This window comes from Ictalurus punctatus, chromosome 23 (genome assembly GCF_001660625.3).
Source record: "Ictalurus punctatus breed USDA103 chromosome 23, Coco_2.0, whole genome shotgun sequence".
Classification (NCBI taxonomy): Eukaryota; Metazoa; Chordata; class Actinopteri; order Siluriformes; family Ictaluridae; genus Ictalurus; species Ictalurus punctatus.
This window is the reverse complement of record NC_030438.2, coordinates 11,894,033-11,918,636: the sequence shown is the minus strand read 5'-3', so window position 1 is coordinate 11,918,636 and position 24,604 is coordinate 11,894,033. Positions and strand designations below refer to the sequence as shown.

Genomic DNA, 24,604 nt, shown 5'->3' with positions numbered 1-24,604 from the left:
ATATTAATCAAGTTTGAGATATAGGTCCATGAGTGCTACAGCAATATCAGCAGTGAGATAGCACTTGGTTGGTGTTCTCTTATCACTTAATGTTCTTAACATGCTGACATGCTAAAAAAAAAGACAAAAAGTGATCCAAGACAACTATTTCAGGTCCTCTTATAGCCATAAGATGGGAAATAATCAAGTCTAGGGTATGCTTTTGAGTGGGACCAGACACATTGCATAAGATCAAAATCTAATGTACCCACAGTCATAAGATATGTGGGCACATAGATGTGAATATTAAAATCTCTAATTATTAAAATTCCTAGAAAGCATTTCCCCAGTCTCATCAACAATTTAGATGGTAGATAAGCATGAGAATGCAGTGATCACTCTTAAACTGCACTACCATATATTTAAACGTAGTAGAATCCCCTAATGGGCTGTTGAATACTGGAAAAATGTAGCCTGGTCTGATGAAACTTGATTTCTTCGGACGCACACAAATGCTAAGATCAGAATTTGAAACCAACAGCATGAATCTATGGACCCAACCTGCCTTCTGTCAACAGTCCAGGCTGGTGGAGGTGGTGTAATGGTGTGAGGAATGTTTTTTTTTTTTTTTTTTTTGGCACACCATGACAATGAGTTCAGTATTCTTCAGTGGCCTTCCCAGTCACCGGATCTGAATCCAATTGAACTTTTGGATGTTTACAGCATGAAAATGCACTTAAAAAATCTGAAGGAATTGAAGGTTGCAGTCATGTCAACATGGACCAGAATCTCCAAGGAATGTTTCCAAGAACTGAGGCTGTTTTCAGAGCAAAGGCACGTCCTACCCAGTATTATTATAGTGTTCCTAATGGAGTGTTCAGTGAGTGTAAAAGTGCTATACAAATAATATTGAATTGAATTTAAACTAAACTACCACTAAAGAAACATGAAGCATAATTTATATAGAAAGTTTATATAGAAAAATAGACAAAATAAGAAATCTCTGCAAATACAAGTAACAAACTTTTCTATACTTTTACTCCTATACTAATCATAATCTAATGCAATCAGTACTCAATGATAATATAATTATAATGTAATTGGCACATAATCATTAAAATAACCATATCCTAATTCCAAGAAAGCAGCAGGGCCTGATGGGATTCCTGGACATGTGCTGAAGAGTTCTGTGGCACAACTGGCAGATGTGTTCACCAATGCAATGTCTGTGTCTTAGACTATATTATTGTCCACGTGCTTCAAGACAGTCACCACTGTAACTCTGCCCGACTTTACAAATGCTTTTATTGCAAAATAGAAACAAACCACACAGCCACACGTTCCAAAATCTAGTGGAAAGACTTCCCAGAACAGTGGAGGTTATTGTGACAGAAAAGGGGGGACTACAGTACATGTCTGCATCAGATTTAAAACACTAATGCTTGCCAACAAAGCCAAAAACAGACCAGAACCCACCTAATATAAAACACTTCTCACACCCTGCACTGCACCATGTTCTCTCCGATCATCTAGCACTGCTCAACTGTTCCCACCATCTCTCAGGGTACAAGGAAGACATGCATCAAGGATCTTCTCTGTTCTGGCACCTAGCTGGTGGAATTTCCCTATATGTACAAACAGCTGAGGGCTGACTAAAGATTTTTTTAAAGAGTTTTTCAGCCTGACAGTACTCTTAGTCCATGACCTAGTGAAGCATTATCAGGATCTATTTATTGATAGAGACTTCAAAGCACTTCTGTAGGTTGCTCTGGATAATGGCATCTGCTAAATGTTGTAAATGTAAATATAAAGAAAATGAAATGATCTATTATCTCATATTCATCTTTTGATATCAAACCCAAATGTCTTCAGCATATAGCAAAAACAAGACAAACCAACAAGACAAAGGAGTTCATTATTGACTACAGGAGAGAGCCTAAACCTAAAACAAGGACCTGCTCACCACCTTCTATCACTGTAGTACTGAGAGCATGCTTACCTACTACATCTCAATATGATATACCATCTGCATTATAGCAGAGAGGATTGCCCTCAATGACTCATCAGCAGCAGAGCAAAATCTCCAAAAATCCTACACACCCCTGCTACCATCTCTTGACCCTCCTGCCCTCTGGAAGGCACTACATCTGTGTCATTGCCTGCACCACCAGACTGAGGAACAGCTTCAACCCCACTGCCATCAACATTCTGAACCAGGCAACCACCATGACCTCACAGGACAACCCAATTCAATAAAATTTTATTTATATAGTGCTTTTAACAATGGACATTGCCACAAAGCAGCTTTACAGAAATCCAGATAGATATAAATGTGCCCCTAATGAGCAAGCCAGAGGTGATAGTGTCGTCTGTGCCCAAGCTCCTGTGTATTTCCCCATGTTTCCCTGTTTTTCCTCTTCCTTTTGTTTATAGTGTTTTCTCTCCCTCTTGTTTCTGTTTGTGTGTGTGTGTGTCTGGCATAGCACTTCACTTCGCACCTTTCCTTTATAGAATAATTGAATATGCCTGGTTCTCATCAACTCATCAATCAGCAGTGTATATAAACCCCAATTCTTCAACCACTCATCGCCAGATCATTATGGCTTCCAGGGCGGTAACACAGCAGGCCTACTCATGTTTATGGTCCATGTTTTTTGTCCAGTGTTTTCCTGTTGCTTAATCCTATTGCTCTCCTCTGTGTTTTCCCTGTATTCCAGGTCCACAGCTCACCCAGTCTGTCTGCTCACATCCTGCTACGCCCAGCCCTGTTTCACCCTCCCCATGGCTCATCAATTAAGCTCTCAACTCTCATGCCGCCAACCCACGTTCAAGCCCCAGCCTTGCCAACCACAAGCTCACACTCTGCCTTGCTCCACTTCCTCTATGGCACATCAACTGAGCATCCAATTTCCACTCTCCTCAACCATGCTCCTTTCTCACACATTCCTTCCTAACCCAACCTTCAATAAAAAACATTTAACCTTCTTTCTTGTATTTGTCTGTGTTCTGCTTCTGGATCACCTAATTCTCGTTGCTCTAACAGATGGTGGAAAGGAAAAACTCCCTGAGATGATTTGAAGAAACCCTGAGAGGAACCAGATTCAAAAAGGAACCCATTCTCTTCTTGGTGACATAGGATAGTGTGATTGAGTCATTACTCATCCACAGTTGTATATAATAGAGCCACACAGTGCTAAACATGTTGAAAGGATCTTGAGTATCAGTGTCATTTTTAATTTCATGCTAATTTGAATTTAATTTCATTTTAAATTAACTTTACGCTCAGACTCTTTACGCTCAGGGAGTAACAGAATACATGTAATGGTATAACATAATCAGGATATCAAAATCTGGTAATTAATCCTTTACAGTTACGTCAAAAAAACTAAACAATCAGATTACAGGTACATTTTGTAAAAAATGGGAATACTATCAGTATTACATTTTTTTTTTACATTTAAAACCAAAGAAATTAATCTTTTGACATAACACAATATAGACAGCTGCTTGATTATAGTTCTGGTTCTTTCTTGCCAGTCATGGCTCACGTGAACAATCTCCTGGTGCATATGCAAATAAATTTTGCGCAAAGTTAATTTGGTAGAAATTAACACAAACTGTTCTCTGAAATACTGTTGTTAGGGTGACCATGTGTCCTCTTTGTCCCGGACATGTCCTCTTTTTCGGAAAAATTTGTTCGGCCCGGATTTTTAAATTTGAGAAAATGTCCGGGATTCGGTTTTAGTTTCATTATGATGTTCTTATGCTCTAATACAGCCTCATGTGTGCATATTTGCATTGCTTTAACCCCTCTCTGTAATTCCTGCCTTTTTGCACACCAATTGGTCAATTATAAAAGGATTGCAGCAATTATTGGCCAAATTCCTCCCTCTGAACCAACTTTCAGCAAATGTACGAAGAAAAAACAAAGTCTTTTTGGTAAGCCAGAATATGGTCACCCTAGCTTTTGTGATGTAATGTTACCCGTATCAGGGACAGTGATCTTTTATTCATTTATTTATTTGTTTATTTATTTATTTCATTAAAAACAAATCCAAACATGTTTTTGAACATGTTTTCAAACAATTGAACATGTTTTTAAGCTCTAAAATAAGCTCTAAATTAAAATATTTTAGATCATATTCACATATGTGACGAAGTAATCCAAAAATAATCACATTACATTACATTCATATTGTGATACTTGGATTGTGTTACTGATTACATCTTTTATGAAGTAATTTGTACGAAAATACGAACGAAAATACATTTTTAAAGTAACCCTCCCAACCCTGTTTATGCCTATAGTATCAACAAAAGGCTTGAATAAGCAAATAGGTGTTCAGCCTAAACTTAAAGAGGGATTATATTTTAAAGACTTCAAAGGTTATGTTATATTATCATCAAACATATCTATTACAGGTGTGGAACTCTCCAGCTCCTTCATAGTTATCCTTGGCCTCTTGCTTTACTGACTTCTTACGTGGTCATTTCACTTTACTTTTTCATTGCACCAAACCGCTGTATGGTCTTGGCCACCGTGCTGCAGCTCAGTGTAAGGGACTTGGCAATCTTCTTATAGCCTAGGCCACCTTTATGTAGAACAACAGTTCTTTTTTTCAGATCCTCAGAGAGTTCTTTGCCATGAGGTGCCATGTTGAACTTCCAGTGACCAGTATGAGGGAGTGTGAGAGCGATGACACCAAATTTAACACACCTGCTCCCCATTCACACCTGAGACCTTGTAACACTAACAAGTCACATGACACCAGGGAGGGAAAATGGCTAATTGGGACCAATTTGGACATTTTCACTTAGGGGTGTACTCACTTTTGTTGCCAGCAGTTTAGACATGAATTGCTGTGTGTTGAGTTATTTTGAGGGGACAACAAATTTACACTGTTACACAAGCTGTACACTCACTACTTTACATTGTAGCAAAGTGTCATTTCTTCAGTGTTGTCACATGAAAAGATATAATCAAATATTTACAAAAATGTGAGTGGTGTACTCAATTCTGTGAGATACTGTGTGTGTGTGTGTGTGTATATATATATATATATATATATATATATATATATATATATATATATATATATATATATATATATATATATATATATATAAAACGAAGTTCACTTAGGTCACTGGCAGTAGGGGTGTGGCTGCCATTTCTTTTGGGAGTGGTCCTATTTGTCCTCTCAAACTAAGAATTCTTTTGTTTATTATTTTGGCCTTGACCCACCCTGAAGTGACACCTGGATTGTTTTTCATGTACAATTGTATATACACTTGCCTATTTTTACAATATACCATAATTTTGTTGAAACCTGTTGGTGTCTGTAGTTCCTGGTTTCCCTTATTTAGAGATCATTTCCTTTGAATCACAAGCTGGTTACTCTGAGCGGCCTAACCGAGACTGGGTCCTAACACAGCAAACACAAAATTGGTTCAATAAAATAACATTTATTTAGTAGTACGCTAGTACACATACTAGCAAGCAAGAATTGGTAACAATACTGTTAATTTCTTGTCCGATACCAGCCACAGAACCATAATTTGGACCCTGCAGTGGCTGATTCCTCTTGTCCAGCTCTGGAAGAAGTCACACCAGCACAAAGTTCAGTGAAAGCTTTTGAGTTTAATTCTGAAATTATCATAGCATATACTCAGGACGAAGAGTTAGAACATTGTTTGACTTAACTAGGAACAGAGAGCTTATTGTTTCAGAACAGGGATGGAGACTTCTGTGTACTCTGATAAGAAGATGTACAGGCTATCAGAGAGAGAGAGAGAGAGAACAGAGAGAGCATGCCTAAGTTATGTGGAACTTATCAAATACACAATAGAAATGGTAGTGAATGTTGTGAATGAGTAGATATTTTGATGAGAAAAATATAATTGAACTATAATTCACTTTTCAGTGATATGAAACACTTTTCAGCTTTTTTGGTTTCTGATTCTGAAGCCACAAGCCTGCTAGTTAAACCACATCTAATGCCTGGGCATCCATATGCTTTGCAAGAGACTCCAAGCACTTTCTCATCCATCATTTTTAATGAATGCTTGATTGGCTATCAGACCATTCAGGCTGTTGCACTTCGGTCAGATTCAAGTTAATATTTCAGTCTAAATCTGCCAAACAAGTGAACCGTGCCAGCTTTGCCGTCACGGTACAGTCTGAAAAACGTGCTGTCTGGCTGTGGCACATGTTGCTAATTCTACAAATTCATTCAGTGTAGCTAAATGTGTGGATCCAGAATGTGTAACTTCTTGCATGTAACAAAATCCTGTACCCACACTGGCATTTCCTGGATCACAATGGTACATCTACATCTACATGCATATTACACTGTGCGCTTGTCAAGGTATAGATAGACTATGTGAGACTGAGAGAAGGAGGTTGATACCTTTGAAGGCTATATTGCTTACAACAGCTTTAAACTCTTTCTTTGCATTGTGTGTAAAACAACCACTTGTTGATATCACTGTTAAGGGATTTATTTAGGATTTTCAGATAAATTAATCAGGATCAACAACTTGGATCTCCTTGTTTCGGGTTTATTACTCTTTTTCTTGCCTCTTCCTTTTACTCTGTATCTCTGTCCTTCTCTCATCACTCTTCCTAGTTGGGGTACTCCCAGGAGATTCCTGTTAAAGCTTGTGCCGCCTCCAAAGACACTCTCAGCCTTCCCACCACCTCCTGATCACCATCGATTCTGACAACTGAGAGAGAAAACTCAAAATGAATTTATGAGGATGCTACAATCATACCCTCAATATCATTTTAAAGGCTACTTACTATCAATTTGGCTTTCAATTACATCATTCCCTGTAAGAAGCAGTTCTTGTAAGTCCAAGTAGGCATGGCCAATCTCCACACATTCCTCTTCCTCATTCAGCGGCTCACTGACCACAGTGAACTTTAACCTAAGTGATTAGTCCGGGGGGGATCAGTTTCATCACTTTATGCCAGGGAATAAGGGTATAATCCCCATCACTCCATTTCACTTTGTCTCAGTGTCTGCTTACCTGCCCTGTTTAGTATCAGTCCTTTCCAGTATAGTATAGAGGTATTGCCTAAGAGGAGCTGCCTCCATGGAGTCAACATATATGACTGAGAGAGAGAGAGAGAGAGAGAGAGAGAGAGATTGATTGGTGAAGTTGAAGGAGTGTAGATATAACAATAATAACAGTGATGTTGCTAAGATCTGACTGGTTGCACCAACAGGCCTTGCCAAGATCTAATATGAGTTCCTTTCTTTGCATTCGGTCTCACAGTTTCCACTTTTCTTCTAATTATTACTTTCACTAGTAATTATTCCCCATGGGGACCTGGGGTAGAATAAGTCCCTAGCACCCCCTTGCTGATCATAAGTGGCAAGAAAATAGAGCAACTTATTAGGCTGAGAGTTGCGACCTGTGTCAGTGGAAGAAGAGATCCTGGAATGAGGAATGAGGCACCCTGCAGCTGTCCCAGCTCAAACACAATACTTTGGCTCCTACTTCATTTCAACAGGTGGTTGGAAGGACCCATTCCAACCAATTGGCAAGACAAGACTTGTCCTGGGAATTTTACCATAGTTTAGAACAATTTGCAGATTTCCAGAAGCAGTTGGCTGAGGGTCAATCAAATAATTCAAACCCCTTGTGTGCTTGCTCAAGTATATCATTCCTATATCTTTGATGCATACCTGGTGGATTTTCACAGCTCTGTACTTCCCCTTGTTGGGCTCCAAGATGGGTGAAGAATAGGGATGATGAAACAAAACTACATAAAATCTGGCAAAAAAAAAAAATCCAACACTAAAACAATTGTTGGACCAAGAATTGGATTGTGAATTAGGAAATAGTTATTGCTTTTTTTTTTTCCCCAAAAGTGATAACTGGCAGGGATATATTCTTACTTAGTCCCTATTCCCCGATATGACACTTTCTAAGCTGTCCCCATGCACTATATAGAAAGAAAGGTATGTCAGGAATAGCAGGGATGGTGAAGGATGTCAAGAAGATAAGATCTGGCCAGATACTGGTGGAATGTTCAAAAAAGTCCAAGCTGAAATCTACTATATGCAAATATGCTAGTCGGTATGGTTATAAAAACTTTCATCTATCTCTAAATAATAGTAAAGGAGTAATCCACACTAGAGAATTAGAGAACATGGAGGACAATTAAATAACTGCGGAAATTATGTCACAAGATCTGATAGAGGTTGAGAGGATCACAATCAAGAAAGATGCTGCATTATTAAAACAGGAACTTGCATCCAAACTTCAACAGACACCATCATCTGGAAAAGATTCTAATAGGATTTTTAAGTGTTCCTGTTGAAATGTAAATACCTAACCTGCTCAGACATTTCAATTGCCAGAAGTTCAGACATGGATCTACTGGCTGCAAAAATAAACCCACCTGCTGTAACTGTGGAGAGGACACGTGCTCTCATAGCTGTAGCCTCTCTCCAAAAGGTAGAAACAAGGGGCATCCTCTTGTTCTACCCACTTGAAACTGTATAAGCAGATACAGTAAAACACTGGAATTGTCGCAGTCTTAAAGACAATTTTGCAGAACTGCAGCTTTTAGCTGTGGTTTATAATCCTCTGGATTTCTGCCTACAGGAGACCCATCTTACCACAAATTGCAAAGTGTTTCTTAAACGGTTAACATTCTTAAATGCCTATGGTCCAAATATTGTACACCCCTCTGGTGGCTCATCTATATTAATAAGACATGATGTCTACCACAGTAATATGGCAGTAGACACCAACTTACAAGCAATAGCATTTTGACTAACATAACCATTACCATAGTTTCCATTACTTTGTGCACTATTTGTATAACTCCTGATTTTGCTGTAACATACCAAGACTTAGACAAACTTGTAAAACAGTTACAACTGCCCTATATTCTCATGGGTGACTTCAACAGTCACAACCCTTTGTGGGGAGGCAAACATCTTCATACAAAGGGAAAGAAGATAGAAAAGCTTATTAATGAAAATGACCTATGTTTGATGGTTCAAATACTTTTCTGCATCTGGGTCATGGAATCTTCTCTGATTTGACTTTTTGTAACCTCTATCGATTTTTCATGGCATGTCTGGGATGATATGTGCGAAAGTGACCACTTTCCCCTGATCATAACAGATACACAACAAAGACCTCAAAAATGGAAACTCAAAAAAAGCTAATTGGAACACCTTGATGACTTGAAATTCACTCACCTGGAATTCTTTGAAGAGATCAGGTGCCTGTCTTTCAGGTGCTTCGACAAATTTGAAGTGTTTCTACCCTTTGTTTGAAATGAACAATGGCATCGGTTGCACACCAGCTTTCAATTATATGTTTGTTGTCATCTGTGTCAAATGCGAAGTATTTCCATATTTGACTCTTACCACCTTTCCTCTCAACGAGTCAGGGTGGAGCTAAACTTTTCGCAGTCCTTTTTCCTGTGTGCTTGTAGGTGTTCTTTTTCTTCTTTAGCATGTGTGGACTGACTAAAAGACTTACACGTATATGCTGCCCCAATCAGTTCCGAAAGAATTGCAACGCCGGTACTTCATTACTAATGGTACTTATGCTACTGCAGAAAAACAAGTACCGTCACATTTTAAGAATGTTGGTACCGACTTGGTACTGAAGTATCGGTTCTCGTGACATCCCTAGTAAACACACAATACAGTTATTTATTTATTTATAATTTCTGAAGCAAAAAAAGAGTATCAAATCACCCATGTGAAATACTAATTGCCCCTTTAAATTTAAATCTGGTTGTGCCACCTTTAGCAGCAATAACTGTAACCAAACACTTCAGATAACTGGAGATCAGTCTTTCACTTACTTCTAGGACTAGAATTTACTCCTATATTTTAGATCATTGTCTTTCTGCATAATCCAGTTGCGCTTGAGTTTCAGTTTAAGGACTAAAGACTGGACATTCATCTTCAGGAGAGTGTCTCCATGCCACGCCGCATTGATGCAGTAATTCGTGCAAAAGGAGTCCCAACCAAATATTGAGTGTGTAAATTATCATACGTTTCCGAAGGTCGACATTTCTGTTTTATAAATTCTTTATTCTAATATTTTGAGATACTGGATTTTTTTTATTTCCATGAGATATAAAACAAAAAAGGCTTGAAATATTTCACTTTATGTGTATTGAATCTAGAGTATTTGAAAGTTCCACTTTTTAAATTAAATTAAGGGAAAAATGAACTTTTTCACGATATTCAGATTTTTTTTAGATCCACCTGTACATTCTTGTACATAATTTTGTAACTGAAAATTAAGGAAACACAAAATATGAGGCCAATGTCAAAGCACTCACACCAAGGTCAATGGATGGTTGCCTCCTCTTGCCTCACTCTGTTTACAAGTTAAACTCGAACACACAACAGAGACAAATGATGGTTGATTTGCATATACATTCTGTGCTTGCATGAAAAGACATAACTGACCATACCAGTAAATTCTGTATTTGTAATCAAAATTGGAAACATGAAGACCATGTATCACAGAAAGTCAAAGCCCATATTACTGTACTTTTCAATGAGCTTATAACCCTATATCAGTTTACTAGATCCCTCTGTGGAAACTGAGAAACTGAACAGGCCTGATTCAGGCATTCCAGCAGAAATTGATGACACCAGAAGGGAGCTCCATGTCAACCCAGAGCCACCGACAGTGAATGAGATCATGGAGGCTATCAAAGTAATGAAAAGTGAAAATACCATGGGGATGACCAACTAAACCCATAACTATTCAAGGCTGATCCTCACATGGCTGCCATTGCACTTCACCCACTCTTCAAAGCAATATAGACATTAGACGTTATTCTACCAGATTTGAGAAAAGGCAACATTATACAAATACCAAATAATAATAATAATAATAATAATAATAATAATAATAATAATAATAACAACAACAACAACAACAACAACAACAACAACAACAACATTTTGTATAGCGTATATAAAAGTTGCTTTCTCAAAGTGCTTTACAATAAAACAGCAGGCGACGGGCAACCTATCTGCAACAACTGGAGAGGAATCACTCTGCTATCTATTCCCAGCAAGATTTTATATAGAATCATTAAATAGAGACTAGTTCCAGAGTTAGACACACTGCTTAGAAAGGAGCAGGCAGACTGGACTGGGCAGAACATTCACTCTAAGAAACATCTTAGAACATAGCACAGAATACATACATTGGGGGAAATAAGTATTGGATGCTTCAATATTTTTTTCAGTAAATATATTTCCAATGAGGCTATTCACATGAAATGTTCTCCAGACATCTGTACTAACTCAAAAGATCAGGAAATATAAAGAATCCACGACATTAAAGTCCATAAATAAAGTTATGTGTAATAAAGTGGAATGACACAGGAAAAAAGTATTGAACATGCTAAGAAAAAACAGTTCTCCAAGGCAAGGAAAGACAAGTTATGTTTCACACAGAGTGCCACATCCAGGAAAAGATGGACAGGCTATGGAGATATTTCCACCGAATAGGAATGAAAGTCAATGCAAAGAAAATTAAACTGATGCGAATAAACAGCAAGAGGGAGGAAAACAGCTGTAGAAGAAGAAACAAAGGCAACAGAGACCTTCACTTATCTTGGCAGTGTGGTCACTGAAAGTGGTGGGGCAGAAGAGGGCATTAGTCGCAGACTAAGCAAAGCCAGACAGGACTGTGCAAAACTTGCTCCTGTATGTAGGTCAAGACAATACAGCAGACAAAGATCAATCTTTACTAGACTTTTCTCCTCTGTGGAGCAGAAAACCAGAGAGTGTTGGGGCTTAATGCAGAAGCAGCCAACATCACAACATTGGGCCAATTGCACAGGATACCATTTCAGTGGTGGCTGAAAAGTCGGGGGTTTCATCCTCGGACGAAATCTCAGAGTAATCGGTGCCATGCTTCGATGCCTACGTGCTCTGACAATTTGGAGGTGTCTCCGGTTTTTAGCCTTGCATCACACTCTAGGGGTGTCTCCTTATTGAAAGACGGTAATAACAGACACATCCCTCACAGGCTGGACCAACTCACGTCTCTGGAGTGGCCCTCATCTGGAGTGGCATATAAATCGCCTAGAAATGCAGGCCATGTTTCTAGCACTGAAATTCTTTCTTCCTCAATTGAGAGGTCACCATGTGTTAGTTGTGACAGACAACACAACGGTGGTCTCATATATCAACCACCAGGGAGGATTTTGTTCAGGCCCACAGTCATTTCTGGGCCAAAGCTCATTTAAAATGGACTGAGGTAAAGAGGAAAACTGTTCTGTGGTCAGACGAATCTAAATTTTAAATTATTTTTGGAAACCATGGATGCCACATCCTCTAAACTAAAGAGGACCAAATAGAAGAGGGACCATCCAGCTTTTTATCAGCGCTCGGTTCAAAAGTCTGCATCTCTAATTGTATGGTGGTGCATTAGTGCCTATGAAAAGGGCACCTTGCACATCTGGAAAGGCACCATCTATGCTGAAATGTATATACAGGTTTTAGAGCAATATATGCTTCCATCCAGATTCCATCCCATCTTTACTTCTGAGAGACTCTGCCTCTCTAAGATACTCTTTTTTATACCCAATCATGTTACTGACCTGTTGCCAATTGAAACATACCAGTTGCTAAAAATGTTCCTTCAGCTGTTTCTTTTTAGTAACATTTACTTACTTTTCCAGCCTTTTGTTGGCCCCTTCCCAACTTTTTTGAGACATGTTGTGGCCAACAAATTCAAAATTACCTTATGTTTTCCTTAAAATGGTACATTTACTCAGTTTAAACATTTGATATGTTTTCTATGTTCTATTGTGAAAAACATATGGGTTTATGAGATTTGCAACTTGTTGCATTCTGTTTTTTTGTTTTTGTTTTTACATTTATTTACATTTTGCACAGTGTCCCAACTTTTTTGGAATTGGGGTTGTATTATTTTCATTAAATAATGATAATGAGTCTTTATTGCTCACATATATCAATAAATACACACAGTGAAATTCTTTTTTTCACACACCCCAGCATGTCAGGGTCAGGCTGACCCTCTCTGCTCCTGGGGTGCTGTATCATGGCTGACCCTGGAGCAGAGAGGGTTAAGGGCCTTGCTCAAGGGCCCAACAGTGGCATTTTGGCAGTGCCGGGGCTTGAACTCCCAATCTTCCAATCAGAAACCCAGAGCCTTAACCGCTAAGCCACCACTGCCCCTACTATTTATTACTATTTGTTAAACATATTTATTACTATTGTTATTACTATATATAATTTTTATATTATTATATATAGCTTTTATTTATATCACAATTGTTCCACTCAGTTTAATCCACCCTGAACTGCATCCAGCTGCTATTTCTACTTCCACTGTAATGTAAATTACATATGAGCCTATCATTTGTGTTTAAACGTGAAATATTTGTTTATTAAGTGCAATATCTGTATATTAGGATGTTAATTGTGTGGTGTTGTCCGAGATGTGTGTGTGTTGAATGTATGAATGTTTTCTTGTGTTGAAACACCAAGAAAAAATAAAAATACATGTAAATGTATATAGTAAATAAAATTATTCTGATTCTGAACAGATGGAAATCACAGCAACCATTACAGGAAAGAGATGGAGATGGGTTGGCCATGTCCGCAGGAATGAAGACAACATAGCAAGAGTGGCACTCCACTGGATACCAGGAGGCAAAAGAAAGAGGGGACACCTACGCACAATAAAGAGACACACCTTGGAGGCAGAAGCACAAAGTCAGAGCGAGACATGCTGTGAGCTGGAGTTAGTACAAAATTGAGAAAAACTGCAATAATTTGTTTGTTCTTATGTGACATTAAAGGACACGGGGAGGTTGGGTAGGTAGGTAGGTAGCGGTATATGAGTAGAAGTTATGTTGAAGAGTAAACCAACTGTCTCACACCGGTAACCTCTGAAGTTCACTAGCCAATAGATTAACTGATAGCTAGCTAACTATATGTTGTTAATGATGGCAAGGTATTGTTAGAACCACTGGTGGGGAAGTAATGAAGGACATCTAAGTGTAGATTAATATCTGAAAGTTAATTATTTTAATGAGATAATTAGCATTACTTAACTTTCTCTACTTAGTTAGTTAACTTCATTTAAGTTCATCACAACTGTTTCATATATTAACAGTCCTTGCTGGCTCCTGTCACTGACATTAGTGACTTGGCTCCCTCACTCTTTGGCTCAATAGTAATAGAACAAACAGTGTGATATGGTTAACATTTAAAGTGAGAGACAGCTGTGTGCCAATAAAATTAAGTTTCTTGTCCTTTCATTTATGTCTTAATGGGATTTTATCATGTAAATGTGAAAACAAAACATTTCTTGGATTATGTAATCTTGCATTATGTAAAGGCTACATTGGGAAGCCACCTCAAAATTGGTTAGTTAAATGAAATACAGCTTGCTTTTTCTGTAATGGCTTCTGACTGCACATGAGCCTCCTGAAAATTCTCTGAGTCATTATTTTCAAACCAGGCTTTTTTCATGAGGGTTGCAATCTTCAACTGCAATCTTCAACTGTACCTCTGCTGAAGTTGAAATGTATTTCTTCTCCCTCTGTTGGTTTTTGCAGAGACATTGGGGTTTCTGTGGTTTCCATGGGAATGCCTAAAAGGCGGTACTCCACATAAACTTGCTGCACAGCTTGGTCTAAAGCAACACTTGAGGAAGGGTCAAGCAAAAGTGATAAGATCTCAACTTTAAGTCTGTTGCCCTGAAAGACCAAAAGAGACAAAATCTCAGGTCTGACGATTGAATCCTTTTAAACAAATTTTGCAGAAAAAAAAACTATTGTTAAATATTTTACACTCTTATATTGACCTAAATCTTGCCAACATACAGTCCCCTCTGAAACTATTGGAACAGCAAGGCCAATTAATTTTTTTATGCTATACACCAAAGTCATTTGGGTTTGAGATGAAAAGATGGATATGAGATGAAAGTTTAGGATTTCAGCTTTTCTATCCTGGTATTTACATCTAAATGTGTTAAACAACATAGAACCTTTTGTATCAGACCACCCAATATTTAACTGAGCAAAAGTTCAGGAACAGATAAGTTTTGAAGTAAATTAACATAAATAAACACGTCATATTTGGTTGCATATCCTTTGCTTGTAATAAATTAATCAAGCCTGCGACTCACTGACAACACCAAATTGTTGGTTTCTTCTTTTTTGATGCTTTTCCAGGCTTTTACCATGGCCTCTTTCAGTTGTTTGTTTCCATGGTTTCTCCCTTCAGTCTCCTATTCAGGAGGTGAAATATATGCTCAATCGGGTTAAGGTCTTGTGCTTGACTTGGCCAGCCTAAAACCTTTGTTATACACTAGGATGTATAATAGCGTCTTTTAGGGCACGCTTGTTGAGAAGACAATATATGGTATGGTAAGGATCTGTAGCACTAGCCAGCAAGTGGCTGGGAAACTCAAACACTGTGGTGTGAACAAGGAAAAGCACAAAATGGGCCAGTCAGTGGCCAAATATGCAGGAAGTAAATATTTCTTTTAGGAGGCTGACTCCCTTCTTAGGCTACTCTTAACACTCCTGCTTAATGGACTTCTCCGTGAAGTCCTGAACCTCAATATCGCTTTTCTAAACCTAAACCTCAATATTCACTTTTCTAAATCTACAACTCAAAATTCACGTCTCTTAACCTAAACCTTAACATTTACTTTTCTAAATCTGAACCTCAATTTTCGCTTTTCTAAACCTTTTATAGCGCACCTTATAAAACGCTATTATTGAGGCAGCTGTGGCTCAGCTAGTAGAACGGGTTGTCCACTAATCTTTGGGCAAGACACTGAACCCCAAGTTGCTCTTGATGGCAAGCTAGTGCCTTGCATGGCAGCTCTGCTACCATTGGTGTGTGTGTGTGTGTGTGTGTGTGACTAAGAAACAGTGTAAGGCACTTGTAGAACTGCTAAGGTTATAAAAAAAAAAAAAGTTCTATATAAGTGCAGACCATTTATTCACATCTCAAAATCATGAATCATTAACTGGCACAGAACTATGTCCGCATGCAGAGTGAGGTAATCGAAGGGCTTATGAAGAGGCACTGCCAGGTGCGGCACGTTTATACTGATTATGAGATGAGCTCATCAGGCGGCCACAGATTTGCCCGAGTGGGCACCTGCACTGTTACATTAGATAATCACATTTCCCCAGGCCCCAGAGCACTGTTTGGTGAAGGGAAATTATAGGCTTGTGGGTGTGTTCCTATGAGGGTATGTCCCACTGCCTAGAGAGCACATCTGGCTTAAGATTTTTGGAGCATGGCCTATAAGACAAGACAAAGTCAAAGAGTATAAAAACAAAGAGCACCTGGCCTGCCGGAGGTTCAGGCGCTTGGCCTCCTAAATGAAGGCCAGATTCTTGAGATCCATCCAAATAAAGAACTGGTGCTTGGTGCCCTCCAGCCAGTCCCACCTCTCCTGCAATGCAATTTCACAGAGAGGAGTCCACAGTTCCCAGAGTCATAATTCCTCTCCAGCGGTATCAGACGGTGGGAGTAGTATGTGAATGGATGTAATAAGGATGTCATTGACTTCTATGACCTGAGCATAAGGATTTGGCATATGCAGCACATGGGCTGATGTCAATTTCTCCTGCATGGTTTGGTCAGCGTGCTAAGGGGACACCACCAAGGTGCTAAAGTTTCGAATGAAACATTGGAAAAAAAAATTGCATACCCCAAGAAGCACTGTACCAGCTGGACTGAGGTGGGTTGTGGCCGTTGTGCAACCACCTTTACCTTGTCTAGGTCCATACTAAGTCTCCCTTGGGACACAACAAAGCCAAAGAAGGAGATTGTAGTATCATCGAATTGTGACTTCTTGAGTTTGAAGTTCTGCAGTAGAAGCTGAAGGACTGGGCACACACGAACATGTTCCTCCAGCAAGCTGCTAAAAATCTAAATATCATCTAGATACACAATATATGGTATGGAGTGGAACCAAGTGTGGAGACGGGCCGGAAATGGCAGGGCCACCAAACGTTGGCCACCAAACGGTTCCGCCAAAAAATGAGCACTTAGAGTGGTGCACGAACTGGGTAGGTTGTGTGCACCACTCCATAGTGCTAGCTAATGTATGGCTTGGAAACTCAGAGCCTATGGCTCAGCACAAAGGCACTGTGCCATGAACAGGGAACAATAATAGAAAATGGGTCTGTGGCGGCCAATATTCACTTTTCTGAACATTAACCTTAGTATTCACTTTTCTAAATCTCAACCTCCTATTTAGTTCTCAAAATTGTGAATCATTAACTTCCTTGGTCGGAGCAGCATGACACCATTCTGCTGGCTGAATTTTCTCTCTGATAAAGTCCTTTGTTTAGTCTGCAAAATTTAAACTTCTGAATTCATTCTGCTGCTGCCATCATGAGTTACATCATAAATAATGATTAGTAAGCTGTTCAAGAAGCAACCTTGCATGCCCAAGCCATGACACTACCTCCACCATGTTTCACAGATGAGCTTGTATGTTTTGGATTATGAGCAGATCCTTTCCTTCTCCACACTTTGGCCTTTCCATCACTTTGGTACAGTAGAGGTTAATCTGATGCTGAATGGTTTGTATATTGTGGTATGGCCTCTATATTTCTGCTCTCAAAGTCTTCTTTGAGCAGTAGATTGTGATACCTTCACCACTGCCCTGTGGCAGTTGTTGTTTATGTCACTCACTGTGGTTTTGGGGTTTTTCTTCACAGCTCTTACAATTTTTCCGTCAGCAGCTGTTGTTTTCCTTGGCCAACCGATTCAGTGTCTGTTGCGAAGTACACCAGTGACTTCTTTCTTTTTCAGGACATTCTAAATTGTTGTACTAGCTATGCCCAATTTTTCTGCAGTGCCTGTGATTGATTTTCCTTGTTTTCTGAACTTCAAAATAGCTAGCTTTTCTCTCATAGACAGCTCTCTGATCTTCATGTTGGCACATCCTTTTTTAGCAACAAATTCAGCAGTCTTCACAGGTGAAACTGAAAGCTAAAACTATAGAGGATCAGAGCTATTTATTGTTTAAACAATCAATTTAACAGGACACACCTGGGTAACAAGAAACATCTGTATTTTTCCTCGCCTACAAATTGGGTGATCAGCATATAAATATATGACCAGGAAATAAACACCTAAATTAAACTCTTTTCATGTTCATATATATATTTTTTTAATCTCAAACCCAAATGTCTTCTGTCTACAGTAAAAGCAACTTAATTGGCCTTGCCGTTTCAGTAGTTTGAGAGGGGACTGTATGACATAATGTGGTACATTACAATGATGAATTGCACAGAGAATATATGAAATTTTGAGGTTACATTTAAAAATAATTAATTCCTAATGCTAAATGAATGAATTTAAAATGCACTGAAAATTTTTCAGTACCTCTTTGACATGCCTTTGAGGCTGGTGAATGATAACATCACTATCACTGGACTTGATGGATTCCGAAGACTCTAGAACTTCACTGTCCATTTGATCTACTCAGGTAAAGAAATATTTATTTACTGATAAAATGTAAAAAAAAATAAAAATAAAAATAAATTATGATATAACAAATGTAAAGAAATATTATTGCTTACCTCTCAGAATTACATCATGGGATTCTTCTTCTCCCTTCTCCTTGTGTTCCTGTTCCATTGGGAAAAGTGGACTACAGTGAATGGCTAACTAGTGTGGATGGTGTGGAGGTGGTGCAGAAGAAATATATTTTATATTTGTACCTGTGAATGATGTCTTGAGCTCATTTGCTTGGTACTAGCTGAGGTTTGATCAGAGTCACGCATGTTCAGACTGTTGTTGAATGACCTTCTATGACAGGTTTGGTTATAAATTGGAAACTGTATCCATTTAGCTACTGGTTCTCTTGGCGTTGATTTGTGTGCAGGAAACTGGGGTTGTTGAGATCCTGCAGGTCTATGCATTTTGAGTAGTAGATTGGAAGGCTCTGGCTAAAACAAGAGATTGGGCCTCATGTATAACATTGGACACAGAAGGATTTATTTGTAAATTGTTTGTTGGAGCACTTACACAAGGAATTTGGTATTCATAAAAATGATGTACATTCAGAAAAATGTTTGCGCCCTACTTGTGCACCTGATTTTGTGTAAATTTGCACTTAAGAAGACTAACTAATGTAAAACTTGAATGATCATCTTTAAATCATATAATTTGCATGGATTACTGCAATTATACAGTATATGGAATATACAGTCCAGTTTCAACAGATTATTTATTTCAATTATAAACACAAATATAATGAACAATTTGTAAATCCCTGTTGTTTCATATTAATGGTATTAAGGAAATATTAAATATGAAAAAAGTAAGAAAGCGCTCCAACATAAATCCATATATTAAGACAAGTCATTCAATTAAGAAGAAATGCCACCAAGTAGTCCTCTCTGAAAGTATTGGAATGGCAAGGCCAATTATTTTATTTTCGCTATATAGTGAAGACATTTGGGTTTGAGATAAAAACATGTATATGAGATGATATATAAGAATTTCAGCTTTAATTTCCTGATATCTACATGTAGATTTGTTAAACAACTTAGAACATGGCACCTTTTGTTTGAACCTACCCATTTTGAAGTGGTCAAAAATATTGGAACACATGACTGACAGGAATTCCTTGCTGCCCAGTTGTGCCCTGTAAGACTGATTCTTTAAAGAATTAATAGCTCTAACTGCCTAATATTGCTTTTAGCCTTCAGTTTTACCTGTGAAGACTGCGTTTGTTGTTAGAAAAGGATAAGCCGACATGATCAGAGAGCTGTCTATGGGACAAAAGCAAACCATTTTGAAGCTGAGAAAATAGGGCAAGTCAATCAGAGACATTGCACAATCATTGGGCAAAGCCAGTACAACAATTTGGAATGTCCTGAAAAGAAGGAAACCACTGGTGTACTGAGCAACAGACATTGAATGAACGTTTCTCTGAGTTTATGGATCAAAATGGTTACATTGATCCGTGGAGGTATTTTAACCCCACAGTGAGAAAATATTCTTTTTTTTCCCTCACGTACATAAATCTTTTTCTCGCATTGATTAATTTTTTTTTTTTTTTACTAATAATTGTCTAATTTCTCGGGTTGTAAAGTCTGAATATCTACCAACTGTTATTTCAGACCACGCTCCTCTAAGTCTTGACATTCTACTACCTTCACATCGTGCCTTTCGCCCACCTTGGAGGCTTAATTCTCTACTTTTATCCGATTCAGCATTTTGCAAGTATATTTCTACTTTGATAGATGATTTTCTTCTTACTAATCAAACTGATTCAATCTCTTACTCTTTACTTTGGGAAACTCTAAAGGCCTTCTTAAGGGGACAGATAATCTCTTATTCTTCTCATGCCAATAAGCAACGCACGAATAAGAAAAAAAAGAGTTATCTGATAATATTCGAGCTATTGACAACCAATATGCTCTCAAACTGACCCCTGAGCTGCATAAACAAAGGCTTAATTTGCAGGAGGAGTCTTTTTTGTTATCAACAGGTGAGGCGGAGAGGCTGTTGTTACATACGCATGGCAATTATTGTGAATATGGATATAAGGTCGGTTGGTTGTTGGCTCACCAATTGCGTAGCCGAGCCGCTTCGCGCTCTATTACTCAGATTATGCAGTCCAGTGGTGCATTGACCTCGGATTCTGTAGAAATTAATTCAACTTTTAAAAGTTTTTACTCCTCTTTATATACAGCTGGGGCTCCTGACAATTCAGGTAACATGGACCATTTTCTTAGAAATATTGATTTTCCCCAGAGTTGACCCTTTATTGGCATCTGAACTTGACAGCCCCATCTTCTTAGATGAGATCATCAACTCAATCAATTCATTGCAATCTAAGAAATCACCTGGCCCGGACGGGTTTCCTTCCAAATTTTATAAGAAATTTAATGTTGTATTGGCCCCATTACTTATGGCTGTATTCAAGGAATCCTTAGAACTAGATACGTTGCCACAAACATTGAGACAAGCATCTATAACTCTATTGCTCAAAGATGGGAAGGACCCAACATTACGTAATTCGTATAGACCTATTAGCCTCCTCAATGTTGATGTCAAGATTTTAGCCAAACTTTTGGCCTCTTGTTTCGAGGGGATTCTTCCTAGCATTATTTCAGAGGAGCAAACCGGATTTATAAAAGGATGGCATTCCTTTTCTAATATTCGTACTCTACTTAGTATTTTATATTCAAAACAAAACAGCGACTCCTCTGAAGTGGTCATCTCTTTGGATGCAGAAAAGGCGTTTGATAGGATAGAATGGAAATATCTTTTTATAGTGCTGAAGAGGTTCAGCTTTGGGGATGGACTGATATCATGGATCCGTTTATTATATGTGGAACTACAAGCTTCCATATATACCAACGAGGCTAAATCTGACTATTTCACTTTGTCACGGGGTACGCGTAAGGGATGTCCTCTGTCTCCCTTACTTTTTGCCATAGCGCTTGAGCCTCTCTCAATAATGCTTAGAACTCTTCCTGTATTTCAGGGTATAATTCGCAAAGGAATTGAACATAAACTAGCCCTGTATGCTGATGACTACTTTATGTTACAGATCCAATTGCATCTATTCCAGAGATAATAAGCGTTTTAAATGACTTTGGGAAATTTTCAGGGTATAAACTGAACCTACAAAAGAGTGAATGCTTACCCATAAACCAATCTGGCCAAAAGATAAAACTGAAATACCGTTTCATTTGGAGGATTCAAAATTCAAATATCTCAGAGTTAATGTCACCCGTTCCTATTCTGCATTAATGGCGGTGAATTATACAACCTTAATTTTATACATGAAGTCTTTCAAAGATGGGCAGCTCTACCATTATCCCCTCTTGGTAGAATAAACATGGTAAAAATGAACATTCTTCCAAAATTCCTCTATCTTTTTCAATCCATCCCTTTGTTTTTACCCAAATCTTTCTTCAAGAATATAGACCAATTAATCTCCTCTTTCATATGGGCAGGAAAAACTCCCAGGGTTTCCAAATATTCACTTCAAAAGAGTTGACTAAGTGGTGGCCTCTCCTTGCCCAATTTCATGTATTATTATTGGGCGTCTAATATTCAGAAACTGGTGCTCTGGGTGTAGGCCCCCTCTCTTCCATGGTGCCACTTAGAAGCAAAGTCTTGTATTTCAACCTCCCTCCCTGCTATGGTGTTCTCCTCCCTTCCTATAGCCCTTTCACAACACATGGATAATCCAATAGTATATACCTCTCAAAAAATTTTCTATCAGTTTCGCCATCATTTTAAATCTATCTCGGCCTCAACCGTGACACCAATATGTAATAACCACCTCTTTCCCCGCTCCTTTACAGATTACACATTCTCTTTGTGGGAAAAGAAGGGTCTGAAATGCTTTGAGGATCTTTTCATTAATAATGTGTTCACAAACTTTTCTGAGTTGTCCTCGTCATTCAGTCTGCCTCCGCCTCAACTATTCCGTTTCTTTCAAATTAGGCGTTGTGTCTCCTCCCTATTCACTGGTTTTCCCTCCTTACCTACAAAGTCTGCATGGGAAGAGGTGTTCAAGCTGAATCCTCATAAGGGTGACATTATCTCATGGATATATGCAACGATCTGGTCACTGGACAATTTTTACAATATCAAAACCATTAGTGCTTGGGAAGAGGAATTGGGCCTGGAGCTTGAGGATGATTACTGGGGCAGAGCGTTAGATAATATACGTACCACCACGTCCTGTGCTAGACTTAGTTTCATACAATTTAAAGTGGTCCAAAGAGCTCACCTCTCTAGGAGTAGACTGTCTAAAACATATCCCAATGTTCAAGACATGTGTGAAAAATACAAACTTTTGCCCTGTAACCTGAGTCATATGTTTGCACTCTGTCCCAAACTGCAGAACTTTTGGAACCCTTTCTTTGAAACTATGTCCGACGTTCTTAAAATCAAATTGGATGTCCGTCCTTTAATTGCCATCTTTGGTGTTTCATCTCCGCATCAGCCTCTGAACCATAAACAAACTAGTGTTATGGCCTTTGTATCATTACTTGCTCGGCACAGAATATTGTTGTCTTGGACCTCTCCACAACCCTCTCTATATCAGTCTGGCTTAAAGACTTAATGTTTTTTTTTTTAAACTTGAAAAAATCAAGTACAACATCAGAGGCAGGAGTGACTCATTTTTGGGAAAATGGCAACAATTTACTACCCACTTCAATGATGTATGCACCCTGGAGGTGGATTGAGTAAAGGTAGATGGTAAACACTAATTATCTTACCTTTTTTTTGTTGTTGTTTTTTTGTGTTTTTTCTTTGAATGTTTGTTTGTGATTGTTTTTAGTTTCCCCCTTTCCTTTGTTTTTGGCTGTGGTTGTTTTGTTGGGGTTCTTGGGTGTGGTACTATAATGTGTAAAATGCAAATTTCCAATAAAAATTCTATGATCAAAAAACAAAAAACAAAAAACAAAACAGACATTCAATGAGTCCCCCAAGGAAAACAACAGCAGCTGATGACAAACATTGTGAGAGGTGTGAAGAAAAACCCAAGAACCACAGTCAGTGACATTACCAACAATATCCACAGGGCAGGGGTGAAGGAAAATAAAAGCTGAAATCCTAAACTCTTGACTCATATCCATCTTTTGATCTCAAACCCAAATGTCTCTGGCGTATAGTACAAACAAATGAATTGGCCTTGCTTTTCCAATAGTTTTGGAGAGGACTGTATGATCTTCACCTTTTCTTAGTTTCTGTGAGGGCTCAGCTTTTGAACTGCCATTGAGTGAGACTGAAAGCAACAGAAAATTTTTTGAACAGTACTCAAATGTCAATTTGCTTCTTACATGACTGAGTCTGGCTTGTGATAGACTGGCATACTGTGTGGGCTGAATCTCCTGCCTTGTCCCCAGTGTTGAGGGAAAAGGCTCTGAAACCACCTGACCAGGACAAAGTGATTACTGAAGATGTGTGAATGAACGAATCAATGAATGATGGAATAAACCTGCTGTTCTGTTGCAATTCCAGTAAACACTAGCCACTATGTTTCACAAAACATTGCTTTTTGTATTCCTAGTACTATCTAGGGTTAGAAAATCGATAGCAAGGAAGAGACAAACATACTCGCAGTTTTGCAATTGACCTCGGTGATGCTTGAGTTTTGTCTTCAACATTTTTGAGCCACTTTCCATCTCTCTCTATTTTCCATTTTTGTGTTGGTCTGAATAGGGCCTCAGGTGACTGGAATGGGTACCTCCACTGGATATGCACGCTCACTATGCCTCTAGGAATCCCTGCAGGGTCCCTCAGGACATAACAACCTGAGGCAAAACAGATTTACAGATGAGAACACAGTTTCAAAAGTTTTTTTCCTGATTTGGTACTCTAGGTTTGTTCTCAAAAAAACTTAATAGGCTTGGAGGCATATTCACTGTATTTTGTCTCCAAGTGCTGTTGTAGTTTGCACGGTTTCAAAGCTTCATTTGATAAGACTTCTGAGCATACAACACAGAGCGGTAGTATCTATTGATGCCAAGTATCCTAACAAAATGTCCAGGTCCTTTGGCAAAAAAACAGCCGCAAAACATTAAAGAGCCACCACCATATTGAACCATGGGCATGGGCATATG

At 38.6% G+C, this 24,604-nt stretch overlaps 2 protein-coding genes across 5 annotated transcripts in view; one reads left to right on the top strand and one right to left on the bottom strand.

Annotated features, from left to right (window-relative positions):
- The window catches only part of LOC108256723 (uncharacterized), a 46,325-nt gene extending 43,361 nt beyond the window's left edge, over positions 1-2,964 (top strand). The window contains exon 11 of the transcript XR_008393313.1: positions 2,697-2,964. The gene's annotated coding sequence lies outside the window, so the exon portion shown is untranslated. The remainder of the gene's footprint in view (positions 1-2,696) is intronic.
- Positions 2,965-5,600: 2,636 nt separating this feature from the next.
- The window catches only part of rpgrip1 (RPGR interacting protein 1), an 81,211-nt gene continuing 62,207 nt past the window's right edge, over positions 5,601-24,604 (bottom strand). For 2 of the 4 annotated variants that reach the window (XM_047150329.2, XM_047150328.2), the window contains exons 12-20: positions 24,099-24,295; positions 23,822-23,914; positions 18,725-18,952; positions 18,584-18,632; positions 18,387-18,481; positions 14,533-14,722; positions 7,012-7,096; positions 6,782-6,909; positions 5,601-6,705 (exon numbers count right to left, since the gene is read on the bottom strand). In XM_047150329.2, coding sequence (XP_047006285.1) covers positions 6,605-6,705; positions 6,782-6,909; positions 7,012-7,096; positions 14,533-14,722; positions 18,387-18,481; positions 18,584-18,632; positions 18,725-18,952; positions 23,822-23,914; positions 24,099-24,295 — 1,166 coding nt within the window. In that variant the 3' untranslated portion in view covers positions 5,601-6,604. Of the gene's footprint in view, positions 6,706-6,781; positions 6,910-7,011; positions 7,097-7,399; positions 14,723-18,386; positions 18,482-18,583; positions 18,633-18,724; positions 18,953-23,821; positions 23,915-24,098; positions 24,296-24,604 lie in introns of those variants that run through there. The other 2 variants (XM_047150330.2, XR_008393328.1) reach the window with 2 other exon arrangements.